Genomic DNA, 18,008 nt, shown 5'->3' with positions numbered 1-18,008 from the left:
ATAGTGAAAGGGAATAAAGGGGAAAGGAGAGAAAATGAGTGGGAAATATCAGAGAGGGAGACAGAACATGAGAGACTCTTAACTCTGGGAAATGAACAAGGGGTAGTGGAAAGGGAGGTGGGCGGGGGTTGGGGTGACTGGGTGATGGGCACTGGGCAGGGAACTTGACGGGATGAGCACTGGGTGTTATGCTATATGTTGGCAAATCAAACTCCAATAAAAAAATACAAAAAATACATTAGTAATTCTTCAAAGTAAATGGACAGGTTGATGTGATTAATTTAATGCAGTATATAGAAGCTCCAGGTGTCAAAGCAGAAAAAAATAGTGTACTGCTTTACCTCTGAGCACTTAAAATTTTTAGATATGAATTTATGAATGAAGAATGTACAAATTACTTATTTTCTGCTGTAATTATAGAATAAGTTGGGGAAGGTAAGAGAAGGCTAAAGTCCTGAAATATATTAATAAGCTTTTAAGTCCTCTTATAGAACAATTTTTCTGTACAGGACAAAATTTTAGCTGTTTGTCAGTCAAATTAATTCCTTGGAATACAAACAGAAGCATCTGGATTTTTGTTTTTATTTTTGTTGCTAGGAAGAGAAAAACTTGTCCGAAACTCAGGGATCATTTGATGAATGTTATCTGGAATCAAATCGAGAGAATATTTGACCTAATAGAGAGTATATTGATTTGAAAACAAGATTTTTTTTCCTGAAAGAAATTATCTAGTATACAATTTATTCATATAATAATTCTATTTTCATTTCTTGACATTGCTATTATTTCAGGGTCTTCCTCTTAAAATTTAAATAGAACTATGGAACCATCATAAATGTGAGGGTTTAGCTAATACCTAGCCTTTAGCCTAATCTACTCAGCCAGAGCACAGCTCCTTTGGCCCAATGTCTTCTTTGGGAATGTGTTTTCACAGGCATTAACTGAACAACCTCATCAAGGCAAAGTCATCCTTTTAGGAACCAAGTATCAACTTTAAGAGGGAAGAGCAAGTGGTAGGATGGCCACTCCAGCCCAGCGAAAGAACCAGGTGCCTATACTACAAAGGCTACTCCCCATCTCTGAGAGTTATGTGTACAAAAGCCCCAGAGTAGGAGAATTTGCAGCTGAGAAACAAAATTTCAGTGGAGAAGTAGAGAGGAAGAACCAAAGTTGCAATGAACATGTAAAAACTTGTATAAATACTAAGTTCACCAAAATTAAAAAATAACAGCATCTAAAATATAACATTGATGATATTTTATGTATGTTGAATTTGCACATTTAAGGCACCATGTTGTTTGTTTCTTTCTCTCTCTCTCTCTATTCCTCCCACACCAGAAAATATCCTCCTTTGCAGTATCAGAAGTTTATAAATATATTTTGCTTTCTTGCAATAATGTGCATATGTCCTTCCTCTTCCTCTGCTCAAATGTTTAGTCCCTTTCTAACTTTATGATCTCTGCCTCTGAACTCTGCTCTGGTCTCAGAGACAGGGGGTAATTTGTAATCCTCAGGTGAAAAATGCTTTGGGGGAGCTATTTTATCTAGCAGACCTGAGCAGTTTAGTTCTTAAGGCCCGAGATCAAAGGTTATGTTACTTGAGCTCTACCTACAATCCCCACCAGAGCATACACAGGTAGGCAACATTTATACATGGCCTGGCTCTAGCACTGTTAACATGGCCAAAAGTCACACTCCTGACAGTCTACCCTGCCTCAGCTTTCTTCACGCCTCCCATCGTCACACTGCCAAAAAACCTCTACTCCTGTCTCTGCTAACCACTCCGCCCCTTGTTTTAATTCCCAAACTCTGCTCCCTTTTTCTCCCCATCTCCAAGAAAAATGGCAATCGATTTAAATATACTTGAGTGGAAATATTTTGAAGTTACTGAAAATATATATGGAGGAAAGTAAATCTGCTTACGCTTACAGTTTACTAAGGGGAGTTTGCATTTGTCCATGTTGTCCACATACAAATACTGTGACATCACTCTTGTGATCTGAAGAGCCTGTCGTCGTGTGCCTCAGAGGAGTCTGGGTAATATATGTACTGGATAATATGTACATGCTCTGGTAGTACAGGGAGGCCGAAGATGATAAACAAGACTTTGTAAGTGAGCACAAACTCTGTGGTCCTCTGGGTATTCTGTGTTCCTAGCATCTACTCAGCAGGACAGGGATGTTTGAGGGCCCAGAGCCTCTGAGGCAGCATGCTCCAGCCTTCTGTATGGAAGGGCAGGGCCTTAGAAGGAAGTGGCTGACATGTGACCTTCCTTCCCTCACTCACTCAACCATGAGCATGCGCCCCTGTGGGTGAGGATGCACCCTCTTCTGCAGTGTTTTGTCTGCCTCTTATCCTCACTCTTCTGACTTTCTTCCATATCCTCTAGATAACCTTATTTGATTTTTCCAAGTGGTGTCTGTGTCTGGTCTACACCTACAATATGATATTGGCATTTATGGAGATAACAGACATAGAGGCACCATAGGTCCTGTTTGTTATCTTCTCCATCCTCCAATAAACACTTGTCCTGTCTGTCTGCATGGAATGTCCATCTTGCTCAGCTTATGAAGGCTTAGCCACATAGTTTATTAGCCCATTCCATCTTGGAGTTCCAGTTTCCTGACCCACACCATCCACAGCCTTAGCTGTCATTCAGCTCATGTCCAGCTAGCCTGCTTCCCCATGAGCCCTGCATGAACCGATTTTCCAGTCAAAGTCCCATGCAGTCACCTACAGCATTTCTTGACAGGTGGAAAAACCAATTTATTCCATAATTCTCAACTCCATAAATTCCTGACAGACTTCCCTTCCTGAGCACTGAGCTAGGAGTCCAGTCTCTCCAAATCTTCACTCTACAGCATTCATCTCAGCTCTCTTCCCCCTCACTCCCCATGCTGCTTGCACCTGCCCTCCAATAAACCCACCTACCATTTATCCTGAAGAGAGTAATTTTTATTTTGTCCTTTATCCTTTTGATTAAATTATTCGAATTACCCATTTATCCTTCTAATGCCATAAGCTTACTTCCAAGAAGTCTTAACATCTCAACAAAGTAAGTCAGTCTCTCTCTACAGAAGAAGAGAATACTGGCCTCACATGTGCAGGCTCCTATGCCTTCTTCAGCTAGAATTTTATAACATTTCATAACTCTCAGTGCCTTATCATGCCTAAATTGCCCCCCTCCTGGGATGTGGGGTGCAGGAAGCAGCTTTTAGAGGAGGAAATGGGTACAGAGGGGCGAGACAGAAGGAGCTGCTTCTTCCTTCCTAGTTCCTCCACGGCCTTAAAAGCTGGGCATGGTGGGGGATGGAGGTAAAACAGTGAGGAGGAGCTGAGAAGGTCAAGGAAGCCTGTTGGCAAGGTCCCCATGTTGCTACCTCAAGTGCTATCTAATGGCTCACCATGCCCTATATCCTGAGAGAACTCTGTGCCCCTGGAGACCTTGATGAGTCAGGATGGAATGCAGAATCCCAAGATAACTGCTGTCACTAGCCCAGACAGCCTTCCAGGCTCAGCCCAGCCAGATAAGCCGAGAATCAGGAGTGTCCAGAAGATGTCCTTCATGCCCGGAATGATACCCACTGGAGGGGCCAGTCCTGATTAGAGATTCTGAGGATAGGTGGTTCAAGGCAGAACCACCAATTCCAAACTGAAGAAGACTTCAGCATTTCCAGGAACTCTAGATTCTGAGACTCACTCCTGCAGGGAGTGGCAGTGTCTGGAGTCGGGCAGGAGGCTTTCTGGACTCTCTGGTGGTGTGAAGGTCTCAGTCTCTCAAGGCCTTGCAGCTCTGACCCCAGCAGTGGGTAGTATTTTGGTGAGTTGGAGTTGTTTTTTTTTTTTTTTTTTTTAAAGGGAAATAAGGAATAGTGTGTGGGTGTTCTATCTTTGGTGATGCTTAAGCAGGCACTCAGTAGGTAGAAATATTTCAACTGGAGAGGGATGTTCTTATGCTAACAAATGCTTATTCAATATGACTACTAGAATGCCTTGTATTTATATTTTTTAGATTATTAGAGAGAAGGTGCAAGTGGGGGAGGGGCAGAAGGAGAGGGAAAGAATCTCCAGCAGACTCCCCACAGAGCACAAAGCCAGAAGGACATGGAGCTCAATCTCAGGACCTCGATGTCATGACCTGAGCCAAAACCAAGAGATGGACGCTTAACCGACTGAGCCACTCAGACACCCCTAGAATGCCTTACATTCAGATCAACAGGCATTTGCTAAGAGAGCCACCTGGTAGTCAAAATCATCACCATGAATTCTCCTAACCCTTAAAAATTAACACTAAGGTTTGCTGTCTCTGCAGGTCCTCTAGCATGTTCCACATAATGAAGCACAGTCACTACAGCTCCCGATTTGGCAGCAAACTTGGATTGCAGTGCATTGGCATGCATGAAAACGGCATCATATTTAACAACAATCCAACACTCTGGAAAGCTATTCGACCCTTCTTTACAAAAGGTAATCAGGTGCCAGTGACATTCTATTTTATCTATAAAAATGCCCCCTTTTCTGGAATTTAAGTTTTGCTGCTTCACTTATTTTGAAGTAATAAGATATGGTAGGCACTATTCTAAGTACTTGATATTTTAATCCCACAGCAACCCCATGTGGTAAATACTCTTGTCATCTACATTTTACACATAAGAAAACTGAAGCTTAAATAAATAGGCTAATTTACCCAACATCCCCAAATTAGTAAATGGTGGCCCAGAAGACAATGTCAGTGCCTACATTTTTAACCACCACAAGCTCCATTCTTCCTATTGATGCACAAAGCAATTCCAAGGACATGAAGAAGAGATGGAGCTCTGTACTTAGGATCATTTCAATTAAGAATTTAATGTTGTCAGTCACATGTTTGATTTAAACATAGCCACACAATGTGTTTGCTGAATCACTGACTGACATCCCAGATGTTTTAACAGAAAGCTATTTATGAATAAAATTAGAGAATTTTAGAACTAGGAAGGAATGTATATGTCATCTCATCCAGTCTCTGAATTTCATAGTTGGGGAAATATAGTCCTAGAGAGGTTGTGATTTTTGCTCAGACAACATAGCAAGTAATAGATGAGCACGGACCTGATCCCAAACTCCTTGTCAGTGATTTCCCCCTTTACTGTATTTTGCTAGAAATGAAGCATTTGGGGAATATACATGTCCAGTCTTTGACATCAACATCAAGTAAGATAATCATGTCCTGTAAACACTGTCAGTGATAGAATCTGGGGATAGATGGATTTTAGGTCTGACCATGCACCATTAATATTTTTCCCTCTAGTCAGCCCTGTAGTGAATGAACTTGGATGCTTCCCATGTGGCTACTGAGACAGGGAAAAACTATGCCTGTTCTGCTGAGCATTGATTACCTCTACAGAGTTGCCCATAACCAAGACTCAGTACAACTCTATTGTAGACTCCACTCTATTTGTCTTCTATTGCTGCTGTAACAAATTGCCACAAACTTAGTGACTTAAAACAACATATCGATTAATTTATAGTTCTATAGGTCAAAAGTTTGGCATGGGTCTCAACAGGCTAACATCAAGGTATTGGCTGAGCTGTATTGCTTTCTGGAGGCTCCAGAGGAGAATCTGTTTCTTTGTATTTTCCAGCTTCAGAAGCCACCTGCATCCCATGGCCTATGGCCCCTACCTCTGTCTTCAAAGCTAGCAACAGTGGGTCGGGTCCTTTCTATATCATATATCTCAAGACCATCCATCTATCATCACATCACTTTTTGACTCTGATGACAGCTGGAAAAGGTTCTTTGTTTTTGAGGACTCATGTAATTAGGTTGGGCCTACTCAGATAATTCACAATACTCTCCCCATCTCAAGCTCCTTAACTTGAATCATATGTGCCAAGTCCTTTTTTTTTTTTTTCCATGTAAAGTAACATATTGAGAGTTTCCAGAGACTAGGACCTAGACAGCTTTAGGGGGCTATTATTCTGTCTACCACTCCTGTTGGGGCAGATCTATCCTCTCATACCTTAGAAAACTGCAGACTGAAATAATGGAAAGACTATAGGACTCAGGATTATAGGTTGTGGGTTCAAGTCCTAGTTCTGCCACTTTACTAGCTATATGACCTTGGACAAGTCACTCAACCTCTCTGAGCTTCGGTTTCCTTCTCCACAAAAGGTGATAAATACAACAGAACATTAATTCTAGGACTATCATGAAGAATAAATGAAATAACGCTGTAAGATCCTATAGAAGTATGTTTTTTGTTTGTTTTTGTTGAAGTATAATTGACATACAGTATTATATTAGTTTTAGGTGTACAAGTTAGTGATTCAACAATTATACATGTTATGAAATGCTCTCCACGATAAGTGTAGTCACCATCTGTCAGAATACAAAGACTTGACAATATTGCTGCCTGTATTTCCTATGCTGTGCATTATAGCTCCATGATTTATTTTATAACTGAATGTTTGTACCTCTTAATCTCCTTTACCTATTTCACCCATCCCCCACCATCTCCCTTCTAGCAACCACCAGTTTGTTCTTTGTATTTGAGTCTATTTCTTTCCATTTGTTTGTTCATTTGTTTTGTTCTTTGGATTCTACATATAAGTGAAATCATGTGGTATTTGTCTTTTTCTGTCTGACTTACTTCACTTAACACAATACCCTCTAGGTTGATCCATGTCATTCCAAATGACAAGATTTGTAAGTTTTATTTTACTTTGCTGTTTGGCCCAGGTACATTAGGAACATGTGAACTAGTATTTAGGAGCAATTAATTCTCACATACCAACATCCTCCGCCTTGCCATGCAAAAATTAATAGAATTTAAAAATATTTTAGATTAATAGAATTTTCTAAACTCATCTGGTACAAGGGCCTACTTACAGTGCCCTGGGCATACAGTGCTGATCTACCCTTCTCTGTCTTGGAGTATCCTGTTCTTTCCTTCTGTGGAATGCATCCTTGTCAAATTTTCTTAATGTAGGTAGTTTTTACCTTCTTTCAAAACTTATCATAAGCATCCACTTCTCAAAAAGCCTCCCAGACCCTTCAGGATCCTTTAGTAGGCCCATTTTTCTGTACCTTATAGCACTCTGCACGCACCTCTAGCATAACACATTACCTAGGATGATATTTGGTGAGGTTCTGATCTGCCACTTTGCCCCTCACCCCATTATAAATTCCTTGAGGGGGACGACCCTGTTGGCCCAGCGGTTTAGTGCCGCCTTCAGCCCGGGGTGTGATCCTGGAGACCCGGGATCGAGTCCCACGTCAGGCTCCCTGCATGGAGCCTGCTTCTCTCTCTGCCTCTCTCTCTCTCTCTCTCTCTCTCTCTCTCTCTCGCTCTTGCTCTCTCTCTGTCATGAATGAACAAATAAATCTTTAAAAAAAAATTCCTTGAGGGTAGGAACTATGTCTTGACTATCATTGTATTTTGGGTACCCAGTTCAGTGATGAGAACCAAGGGGTACCTAGGAAGCTCAGTCAGTTAAGCGTCTGCCTTTAGGTCAGGTCATGATCTCAGGGTCCTGGGATCAAGCTCTTTACTGGGTTCCCTGCTCAGCGGGGAGCCTGCTTTTCCCTCTCCCTCTGCTCCTCCCCGTCATGTTCTTTCTCTTTCTCTCTCTCTCTCTTTTCCTCCCTCCCTCGCTCTCTCAAATAAATAAGAAAATTTGCTTAGCTATCATGACCTTGGTTGAGTAAAACAAATCTAGAAGTAGTTCAAAGGGAAACTAAAATTAAGAGAAGAACACTTATGGTAATTTTAAGACCAGCATTTTGAACCTCATAAACCACAAGTAAACAGGAAGCACTTTAGATCAAATAGCTAAAGTCTAATTTGAGTAGTTCTATAGCAATACCCTGCCACCTGCTGAAGCATGAAATAAATATCACCCTTGCCAAATCCAAACCTTTAGAGAAATATATATATACAACAAATATGGAAAACCACTGATTTGTGATTTATGACCACAAGTACTAAACATTTCACTTGCAGTCTCACAAATGATTTGCCATAATGTGAAAAGTTTAATTTTCAATATTTTGTTTAAAATATTTATTTATTCATTCATTCATACACTTTCACCCATAAAGGTAATGTATATTTGTAGAAAATTAGGAGACTGCAGAAAGGTATAAAAAAGAACACGAACACTTCTGCCAAATTACTGAATAAAAAATCGTGTACAGTAAACTCCAAACATAAAAGGCCAAAATAACCTGATTGTGTGTGCCCCTGAGTTCATAGTGACTCATTCTCTGATGTGTTCCCCTCAGCTTTGTCTGGCCCCGGCCTCGTGCGTATGGTAACAGTTTGTGTTGGATCCATCATAACGCATCTGGACAGGTTGGAGGAAGTCAGCAACGAACTGGGTTATGTCGACGTGTTGACTCTCATGCGGCGCATCATGCTGGACACCTCTAACATTCTCTTCCTGGGGATCCCCTTGGACGGTACTTGAGAATTAACATTCTGCCCTTTATTGAACAAGGGGATGAAAGGGTAACAGACCCAAGGAAAGATATACTGTTTTGTACAGCACTCTTGTTAGAACATCTCTAAGTATCCTTATGGGTTTTTTTTTTCCTAGTGTGTCTGCCTTGTTCATTTATAAGATATAAGTTTCTCTAAATAGGGTCCATCTCCTCTTTTGTATATCTCCTCATTGCTCTGGGAAATACGATTCTACCCACAGTCAAAACTTAACAAATGTATCAGTTCATTTGGCCATTAACATAACCTACCACCAATCAAAATGATATATTTAACCAATTCCAACCATTCTTTTGGATGCATACACACACAGATATACAAACACACATATATACATAAATATACATACACACACCTCCCTCAAAGCTACTAAGCATGAAAACTGTCTATAATGATAATGGTGCTGGTGCTGCTGCTGGAAATAATGAAAATAGCTACCATTCATTTAGCATCTACTATAAAAAAAAGTTGCTTTACATACAGTTTGTCATTTAGCATTATAACAATTCTGGCAAGAATGTCTCACTCAAAAAGCCACTCCCTTCACTATTACAGAAACTAATATTAAAACACGTACATGCAACTCTATCATCATCAAAAAAAAACCCATTAATCAGTTATGTTAATTCCATTCTGCTGTTGTCCAGCTTAATGTCCAGCTTAATGTAATTTTCCCTGAATTCTAGAATGTTCACTGACTCATTCGTTCATTCAAAAAATATTTGCTAATTGCCTATTTTCTGCTAGGCATCATTCTGGGTTCTAGCGATAGAACAGTGAACAAAATAGATCAAGTCCTTGCCTTCAAGGAGGTTGCATCCCAGTGGCAATATAAACAGCAAACAAGTAAATATCTAATAATACATTAAGCAATACTAACTGCCCTGAAGAACAAATGAAGCAGGGCAAGGGGATAGAAAGTGAAGGAGAGGTGTCACAGGGAGAGTGGGTAAGGCTATCACAGAGAGGGTTGTCAGGAAAGGCCTGCGCAGGGAAGACACCTAGACATAAGCTTAAATGCAGTAAGAGTGTGAGCCACATCCAGGTCTGAGGGAGGAACATTTCAGGCATGAGAACAGGGTCTTGTTTTAACACTGGCCCAAAGCAGCTGAGCTGACACACTTGCTGCCTAATTGGCCACTTTTGGACGAACAGACAAGCTATAAGCACTTCTTTTCTCTTCTCTAGCTCTGCTTTCTTCCTCTCCCCTGCTCTTTACTTACTCCCTACAAGAGTCATAGAAACCTCATCTGACTGTCATTTGGATGGGAGCCTCAGTCACTCTTGAGTATTTTTAGTCACACTCCTTGTCTGATCCTTTTCAGACAGGAACTCTAATCCCAGCTGGCCTGTCCTACATGCAGCTCTCCTAAGGTTAGGCAAGTCCATTATTTTATAAGTCCCTGTGTCATGGTTCCCTGTTAACCTCAGTTCTTAGGAAAGATGAAGTAAAGAGAATTGTAAATCTCTGTTAATTTAGGGATCAGGCTATGAGGCTAAGAACCTACATAACCCATGCAGAGTTATGTTTCTACCCTTCTCCATATCCCATCCTTGTTAAACTCTCAATTTGCCTGAGAGAGCCAGTGCAACAAAGAGGAAAGAACATTGCTCTGAGGTCAGGTAAGGCTGGGGTCCAGCCTAAGGGCCTGCCTGCCACACTGGCTGTATGGTGTAAGGCAAGCTTCCCAGTTTCTATGAACTGCAGTTTCTTCATCTGGAAAAGTGATGACACTACCACTCCCCTAGCAAGATTATAAGGATTAAATGAGGTCTCTTTTGTAAAGCACTTTACATGGTGACTGGTATTTGGCAGTTGAAAATAAATGCCTATTTCCTTCCTTTTTGTACAATTTGAAAAAAAGAAGGGGTTTTCTTTCCCCAAACATGCAATTTAATTAAAGGACATCCATTAATAGCTGACTATGCATGAGCCTTGGGACAAGATATTAGAGATACTCAGATGAATTCTATAGTCTGGACCAAAATGTAAACAGGAAAGTGGCGTGGCTTTTTTCCCTCCCAGGTGCCAGAATTGAGGAGAATAACAGCCATGATTACTGGTGTCCCTCTTATTTCCCATCATCCAAAAAAACAGGGAGGAGTTGAACACTCAGTCAAGGAGGGGCATTTGAGATTCTAGGCTGTGCCTCTAACACAAACTTGAAAAGTGGCAAATCTCTGGTTAACTTGGTTGATTTAGATGCCAAGAAGAATCAATCAACGTTGATTTGTCTAGTGGCATTCATATGGCTCAAACGCCCACTGAAAGTGGGACCTTGCCTAACTTAGAAGCCCAGGCTGTAAGAAACTCTACACAGGGGATCTTCTCTTCTCAGAGTACCCTTCTTGGGCTCACATTTTTGCTCAACTACTCTGCTCTTTTGTTTGTTTTGTTTTTCCAGAAAGTGCCATTGTGGTTAAAATCCAGGGTTATTTTGATGCGTGGCAAGCTCTCCTTCTCAAACCAGACATCTTCTTTAAGATTTCTTGGCTATACAAAAAGTATGAAAAGTCTGTGTAAGTAACACAAGTTTGGAAAACTTATCAGTGAGATTGGATTGACTTTGGGTTGTGTCTTTGCTATTGTTGGCCTCTTCAGCTAGCTTTCTACTCTTCAGAGCCCACGGGGAAGCTGTGAAACACTTTATAGCAATTTGGCTGCATGTGGCCAGACCAAAGAGTGAGGGAGGCCTTGGGCCCAGGCAGCTTTTCAACAATGGGGCCAAGTGGGTGGCCTGCGAGCCCCATGTCTGGAATTAGGACACTGCAGTGGAGTTTGAGTTGAAGAGAAGGGTTGGCTGAAGCCTATCATTATTATCTGTCAAAACTTTCTTTTCGTATCTGGAAATTGGAAACACAAAATCATTTTATAGTCATGTTGCTTCTGAATGAATTTAACATAATTCAACTTGTAGGAATTGACAGTAGTCTCAAAAGAATTTTTGAATATAATGGACTTCAATAAAATGTGGGATTTCCTTTTCTTAGTCATGTATATTATGTCTTTGGGGGATCCTGAAGCTGTTGTTAAATGGCTTTGCTTTGGTTATAGACGATTCTGACAAAAACTGGAAAAATGCCCAATAGCCCACAGTCTAAAAAAAAAGGTTTTCAGAGTGTAAGTAGCCAGCCACCGAACACTACCCGCTCAGACACCATTAAAAAGCCCATGGGGTTTAGAGGCAGACAGACCTGGTTTATATCCTGTCTCTACCACTTAGTAACTAAATGGCCTTGGGCAGTTATTCAAAGTAAAATGTAACCTACCATTTAGAAGAGAGATACAGGTTAATGAAATCCTTTATGTAGGGCAACTAACACAGAGGATGGCACATAGAAGGCACTAAATATGTTAGTTTTCTTCTTCCTTCTGTTCATATCTTCCACCAGATGTCCCTGATGATCTTAAATCCTCCATCTCAAAAAGTTCCCCAACTTGTTTGAAGACCCAACTTTTTGTGTACTTTGTTTGTATATTTTGAAATTTAACAGTGTTAGCTTCCAGGAAGGAAGACATCTTGTTGCTTTATATATTCTCATGTGGTTGGTGAGTATTAGGTGGGTGATTTGGCCACTTGGGTCTTTACACATTTCATTTAGTTTCCAAAAAGTTTATAGTGACTTGAATCAATGAGATAAAGGATCCATCACTTCACTATGTTCAAATTTGGCATGGGTCTAAAGAGTCTCATTTTATAGTTCCTAGTCATCAGTTTAGCTTTGGTTTTGGCCAGCAAGCTCATAAAAACTTACTGCATGAAACTGTATAATGGTTTCTCTTAGGTTTCTATAGAAATTAGCTCAGCAACATTCCTTCTACATGGAATATTTGCCACTGGTTAGTATATGAATCTATATCGCCTATGTCCTAGAGCAGTAAAGACCTAGAGAAATCTTTTAATCTCCTTTCCCAACCATGTCCATTGCAACAATGCCAATATTTTTTTAAATTTGAGGTATAATTGACATATAACATTGTATTACTTTCAGGTGTACAAGCAACATCATGACTCAGTATTTGTATATATTGTGAAATGATCACCATTATATCTAGTTACAAAATTTTTTCTTATGATGAAAATTTTTAAGATCTATTCTCTTGGTAACTTTCAAATCTGTAATACAGTATTGTTAACTATAGTCACCATATTGTATATAATGTCTTCATAACTTATTTTATAACTACAAGTTTGTACCTTTTCATTCCCTTCAGCCATTTTGCCCATCCTTACCCCCCACCTCTGGCAGCCACCAATCTCTTCTCCGTATCTATGAGCTGGGGTTTTTTGTTTTGCCTTAATACTCCACATGTAAATGAGATCATGTAATAGTTGTCTTTCTCTGTCATAGCAATACTTTTTAGAAATACACTGATGGAAAGGATTCTGGGACATCTACTCCCATCCCTAATTATTCAATTTTATATTTCTGCCTGTCTTAATTCCCAATATTACAGCAGTACATTTTCAACTTCTTATTCTGGCAAGTTTAAGGCTTTTAACCACAGAACACCTTAAATAGTGTTTGTAGCCTGGACTGATAACCTAGCCACCCTTGTTTTAGTATAAAAGTTCCAAACCACAGACTCACAGATATATTCTTGTATTACGTGTTTTTGTAAGTCAGAAATTTCCTATTCCCTGAAAATTGTCACTAAACTCAATTCTCCCAGTTTTTACAGGCATATAAATTCAGATGCACAAATTTATGTAGGGCCAGCTTCTAATCCAAATAAGGATTCCCAATTAGCATTCACGGGCCCCCTGATTCTGGCCCAGATGTTCAGAAGTGACTGCAGTTCCACCAAGGAATTCTCCATGAATTCATAGTCTAAGGGCATTTCAACAACTCCCAGACCATTCAGGGGCCACTGCTCAGGTAGGAATGCTATGAGCATTCACAGCCCACCAACTGAGTGAGTTATCTGTTCCTTGTAAGAGCATCAACAAATATTTGCTGAATAAATGGACTGATAGATGAATGAATGAATGAATGAATGAATGTGACTATAACCCTGGTGTATATCGGGAGGTAGGTGTATTTCTGCAGGCATGCTTACAGAGATACACAAAGGATGGCATCCTTATTTAGAATAACACAATTACTATACTAGCCTGAAGAATAGGTCTTCAAATGTTGAAACACCTTCCTTCCTTGAGATGCCCAAAAGAAACTTTAAAAAGTGGGTAGAATCTTCCCTTACTTTTCCTGCTAAGCTGGAGTAAACATAGAGGCTATCTGCATCAACATCATCAACATGGTTGTACAAGTGACCATGTCAACAAAAATTTGAAAGAAAATTGTACATTTATTGTACATTTACTATAATGCAGAATGAGACTCCCCTGAGTCTCCCCTGAGACTGGGCAACAATATTTACATATGGATGTATACACTTCAAGACAAATGCAAGAATAGCAGGGTTTAGATCTTACAGAAGACTTACTGTTCATTGAGTCTGAGACCTTCACTTTAAAAGAGATGTAAGAGACTTAAAGTAGGTTACATAGAAAGAAAACAATCCAGACTAGAAACTGACTCTCCCTTCCCAATGTGCTCTTCCCTCTTCCACCCTGTCAAAATGCATATACTCTACATACCCATGTGGCTAGTCAGTCAGTCAATAAATATTTACTTCACATTTACTATGTGGCAGAAACTTCAAGGTAAGAGAATATCAAGAATAATACTCAATCCTTTGCGTTTACTTTCTAGAATAGAAAATCTTAAACTCAGTTGTTTCCAGAGCTGGGCCAATAGAAGTAGGCTGTGTGGATACGAAGTAGTGAAAGGGACCATAAGGAAAGGAGGGGAAATTGAGTGGGGAAAAATTAGAAGGGAAGACAAACCAGGAGAGACTTGACTCTAGATAACAAACAGAGGGTTACTGATGGGGAAGCTGGTGGGGGGATAGGGTAACTGTTTACTGGCATTAAAGAGGGCATGTGATGGGATGAGCACTGGGTGTTATACTATATGTTGGCAAATTAAATTAAAAAAAAAAAAACAGGAAGTAAAGGTGCCTGGGGCAAACTGTGGAGAGTATGGTTTGCCTTTGCTGGTTTTTTGTTTTGTTTTTCAATTTAGACACTGTACTGGCCACATCAAAAGTCAGAAAACATGATTGGATTTACCATTTGGGTACCAGCTTTTAACCTTTCACTACAAGTTATGGCCTTCATTTTGCTATCATTACCTAGAAATCCTAGCTAAATTTGGTTCCTTAACATGAAGTATAATGAATACGTAATTTCAGGATATTTGTGAAGAATTAAGTTTAAATTCAGTTATTCATGAGCACTAATAGCTTCAATTAAAGCAGATAATTTTATTAAACAAATGGCAAATGAATATACTTTCTACATGTCTTAACTAAAGATAGATTATAAACCCCCCCCCTTTTTTTATAGCAAGGATTTAAAAGATGCCATGGAAATTCTGATAGAAGAAAAAAGACACAGAATTTCCACAGCAGAGAAACTGGAAGACCATATGGATTTTGCCACTGAATTGATTTTTGCTGAGGTACTGACCTAGATTAATCATAATTTCCACACAACATATGTATTTGACTGTTTGTGTGTAGGTTGTATAAAGATTCCCTCTTGTAATTGTTGTATACTTCTGCATATAAGTATTTATTTGCTCTTGTACTTCTATAATGGCAACCCCAAGAGCCCACTCATTAGACATTCTGGTAAGAATGACCTTTAAGATAGAAACTTCTGTATCTGCACAATACAAAATATGAAAATAGAGGAGCCTAAAGACAGTAAATACATAGACAATTGGTTAAATTTGTCCTCTTTCAGCTGAAGACTATTATAAAAAAATGTCAATTACAGAGGTGTAATATTTATGACTCCATTTTGTTGATACTTTTGATCATGACTGTCCCTTCCCCCTCCTTTTTGGAAGCATAAATTTACTTTTCCAATTTTTCTTCCCTCTTTTGTTCAGAAACGTGGTGACTTAACAAGAGAGAATGTGAACCAGTGCATACTGGAAATGCTGATCGCAGCACCAGACACCATGTCTGTCTCTGTGTTCTTTATGCTATTTCTCATTGCAAAGCACCCTAAGGTTGAAGAATCAATAATGAAGGAGATCCAGGCTGTTGTAGGTAAGAACTGATCAACTAGTAATAGAGCTTAGTAACCGTCTTCTAAGGTCAGCTTCTTATGTCCTAAGAATATGATTTCAAACAAAATCTTTATTACAATCCACCCACAGAACAATAATGGTAGTCATTTTGCCCCATCTGGTTATGCCACATGGATTGAAAAGTTAGTTCCATTCTGTGTTTTTGTTTTCATTATAAAAACAATGCATGCTCATTGAAAAAATTTTAAATAGAGATAGGTATAAAGCAAAAGGTGACACTCCCTGACCCCTTCCACTCTCCTCACCAGCCTCATTTGCATTCCCCAGGGGGAACCACTATTCATTCTTTGCTGCGTATTCGTCAATGTTTTTCTTAATGTGCACATAAATGCTCTGCCTACCTTACGCAGGCCAAATGCTTTTGTGGGTCTATCCAGGGAACTGGCTACAGTAATTACTTACTATGGAATGCCTTTGGTTACCTTCTCTGTCATCTTCCCTTCTACCTCCCCATCCCAAATAAATGTACCCCATTACACCCTAAAGTATACAAAGAGCAGCATACAAGGGGCAGGGCTGTCAGAGTTCTCTGACCAAATGAGACCCTTTCTGAATGATATGGCTGTACAGGAGACAGAGCTGCCTTGGGACTCTAGGCTTCTAGGCTGATTTTGATTCTGCAAATGTGGTAACTCATTTGACGATGCTCTGAAGCTTTGCCAATTCTGGGAATAATCCAAGCCTCTCTGACCAGTGTCAGACCAATCTGAAACAGTGCCAAGTATCTGTCAATCCCCAGCACACTGAGAGTTTAGCTGAAGCACCTATTTTGCTGTGGCAGGGAGAGGAGGTTCTTGCCCCTCTAGTACAATAGGTTGTTCTTGATGAGATGGAAGGAGGGACTATCAGTGATGCATTCTGGGCAGATGACTGCACAGGTAACCAGAGGAGAAAATTTCATTGAAAGGGATTCAATTCACCATCTCATTTTGACTAGAGAAGGAGTAAATGTTCCCTAGAATTTACAGTAGGAGACAAAATTCGAAGACCTCAGAGACCAGGAAAATATATGTTTGAAGCAGATTGTGTAGGTCTACATAAAACTGAAGGTGGATGCCCCTTCTAAAGGGCTCATTGGCCTTCAAGTTCAGCCCATCATTGCCATGTAGTGTTGTGGGCCCAGTTTTATCAGGTTTTCTTATTTTTCCAGAAATCCAGACTTTTCTATGAAATCTCCTAGGTTTTATAGTAATTGGCTTCAAATCTGAATTTTTACAAAGCACTCTTTGAACCAAATGACCTATTTTGCCCAGATTGCTGGTTTGCATTAAAACTATAGGAAAACAAACAAACAAACAAACAAACAAAAACGTTCAGCCAGGAGCAGACTCTTCTGTGGAAACTATGGGAGTTTTATTGCCCATCACATATTGAAACTATCATTATCTCCTTGTCCTATTTATCTACTCCCACAGGTGAAAGAGATATAAGGATTGATGATATGCAAAAATTAAAAGTGGTGGAAAACTTTATCTACGAGAGCATGCGGTACCAGCCTGTTGTGAACTTGGTCATGCGCAAAGCCTTACAGGATGATATCATTGATGGCTACCTAGTGAAAAAGGGGACTAACATTATCCTGAATATTGGAAGAATGCATAGACTGGAGTTTTTCCCCAAGCCCAATGAATTTACTCTTGAAAACTTTGCAAAGAATGTAAGAGCCCTTCCTTAAAACCAAGTGTGCCACTCTCAGAAATGTCAACTGTTAAATCCTCTCTTGTTCTGTGTTTGCACCATGTACATTTCATTCTATTTACTTATTCCCCTCTATTGCCTCACCAGAAGCACATGCTTCCTCTAGCTTAGAACATGACTACCATATTCATCCTCAAGCCAAGGATGCTAGGTCTCCAGCTCTGAGAAGTATCCCACATGGTGGCCACACAATGGGTCAAAATGTGAAAAATCCAGGCCCTTAATTTGGCTACAATGAGGCAAATGTTATTTAACCCAACCAACCTACTGTTCCATTTCAACTTGTCACTTTGTAATCATGTAGAGTCAACTTTAGCACCACCTAAGCAAAGGAAAGTCCAGTTGTGTTTCAGATGGATATCAAATGAGACCAAAAGATTTAGTTTTTGCAGTCTGCCTTTGGTTCACCAAATGGCCCCATAAACACTAGTTCCCATTCTAAATAGAACTCAGTAACCAGAAGAGCTTCAGCTTTTTCCATCCTTGAAATATACTGTAGATGCAGCTTCTATTATGTCAAATTTTAGGCACTGATATTTATTAATCAAAATTTTCCAGATATTTCCCTCACTGTTCTTTCTTGCATTTGCATATGATATAGAAACATGATCTTAATTACTCCAGTTCTCTAATTCATTCTGCTCCTAGGTGAGCAACCCA

General features: G+C 39.8%; 1 protein-coding gene across 11 annotated transcripts in view; it reads left to right on the top strand.

Annotated features, from left to right (window-relative positions):
* CYP19A1 (cytochrome P450 family 19 subfamily A member 1) overlaps positions 1 to 18,008 on the top strand; it is a 121,693-nt gene that overhangs the window by 100,524 nt on the left and 3,161 nt on the right. For all 11 annotated transcript variants that reach the window (XM_072808509.1, XM_072808502.1, XM_072808501.1 and 8 more), the window contains 6 exons: positions 4,313 to 4,467; positions 8,267 to 8,443; positions 10,889 to 11,003; positions 14,897 to 15,011; positions 15,447 to 15,609; positions 17,066 to 17,307. In XM_072808509.1, coding sequence (XP_072664610.1) covers positions 4,313 to 4,467; positions 8,267 to 8,443; positions 10,889 to 11,003; positions 14,897 to 15,011; positions 15,447 to 15,609; positions 17,066 to 17,307 — 967 coding nt within the window. The remainder of the gene's footprint in view (positions 1 to 4,312; positions 4,468 to 8,266; positions 8,444 to 10,888; positions 11,004 to 14,896; positions 15,012 to 15,446; positions 15,610 to 17,065; positions 17,308 to 18,008) is intronic.

Source organism: Canis lupus, chromosome 32 (genome assembly GCF_048164855.1).
Source record: "Canis lupus baileyi chromosome 32, mCanLup2.hap1, whole genome shotgun sequence".
In the NCBI taxonomy this organism is placed as follows: domain Eukaryota; kingdom Metazoa; phylum Chordata; class Mammalia; order Carnivora; family Canidae; genus Canis; species Canis lupus.
The sequence above is the reverse complement of the archived record's forward strand: the minus strand, read 5'-3'. Positions and strand labels throughout refer to the sequence as shown.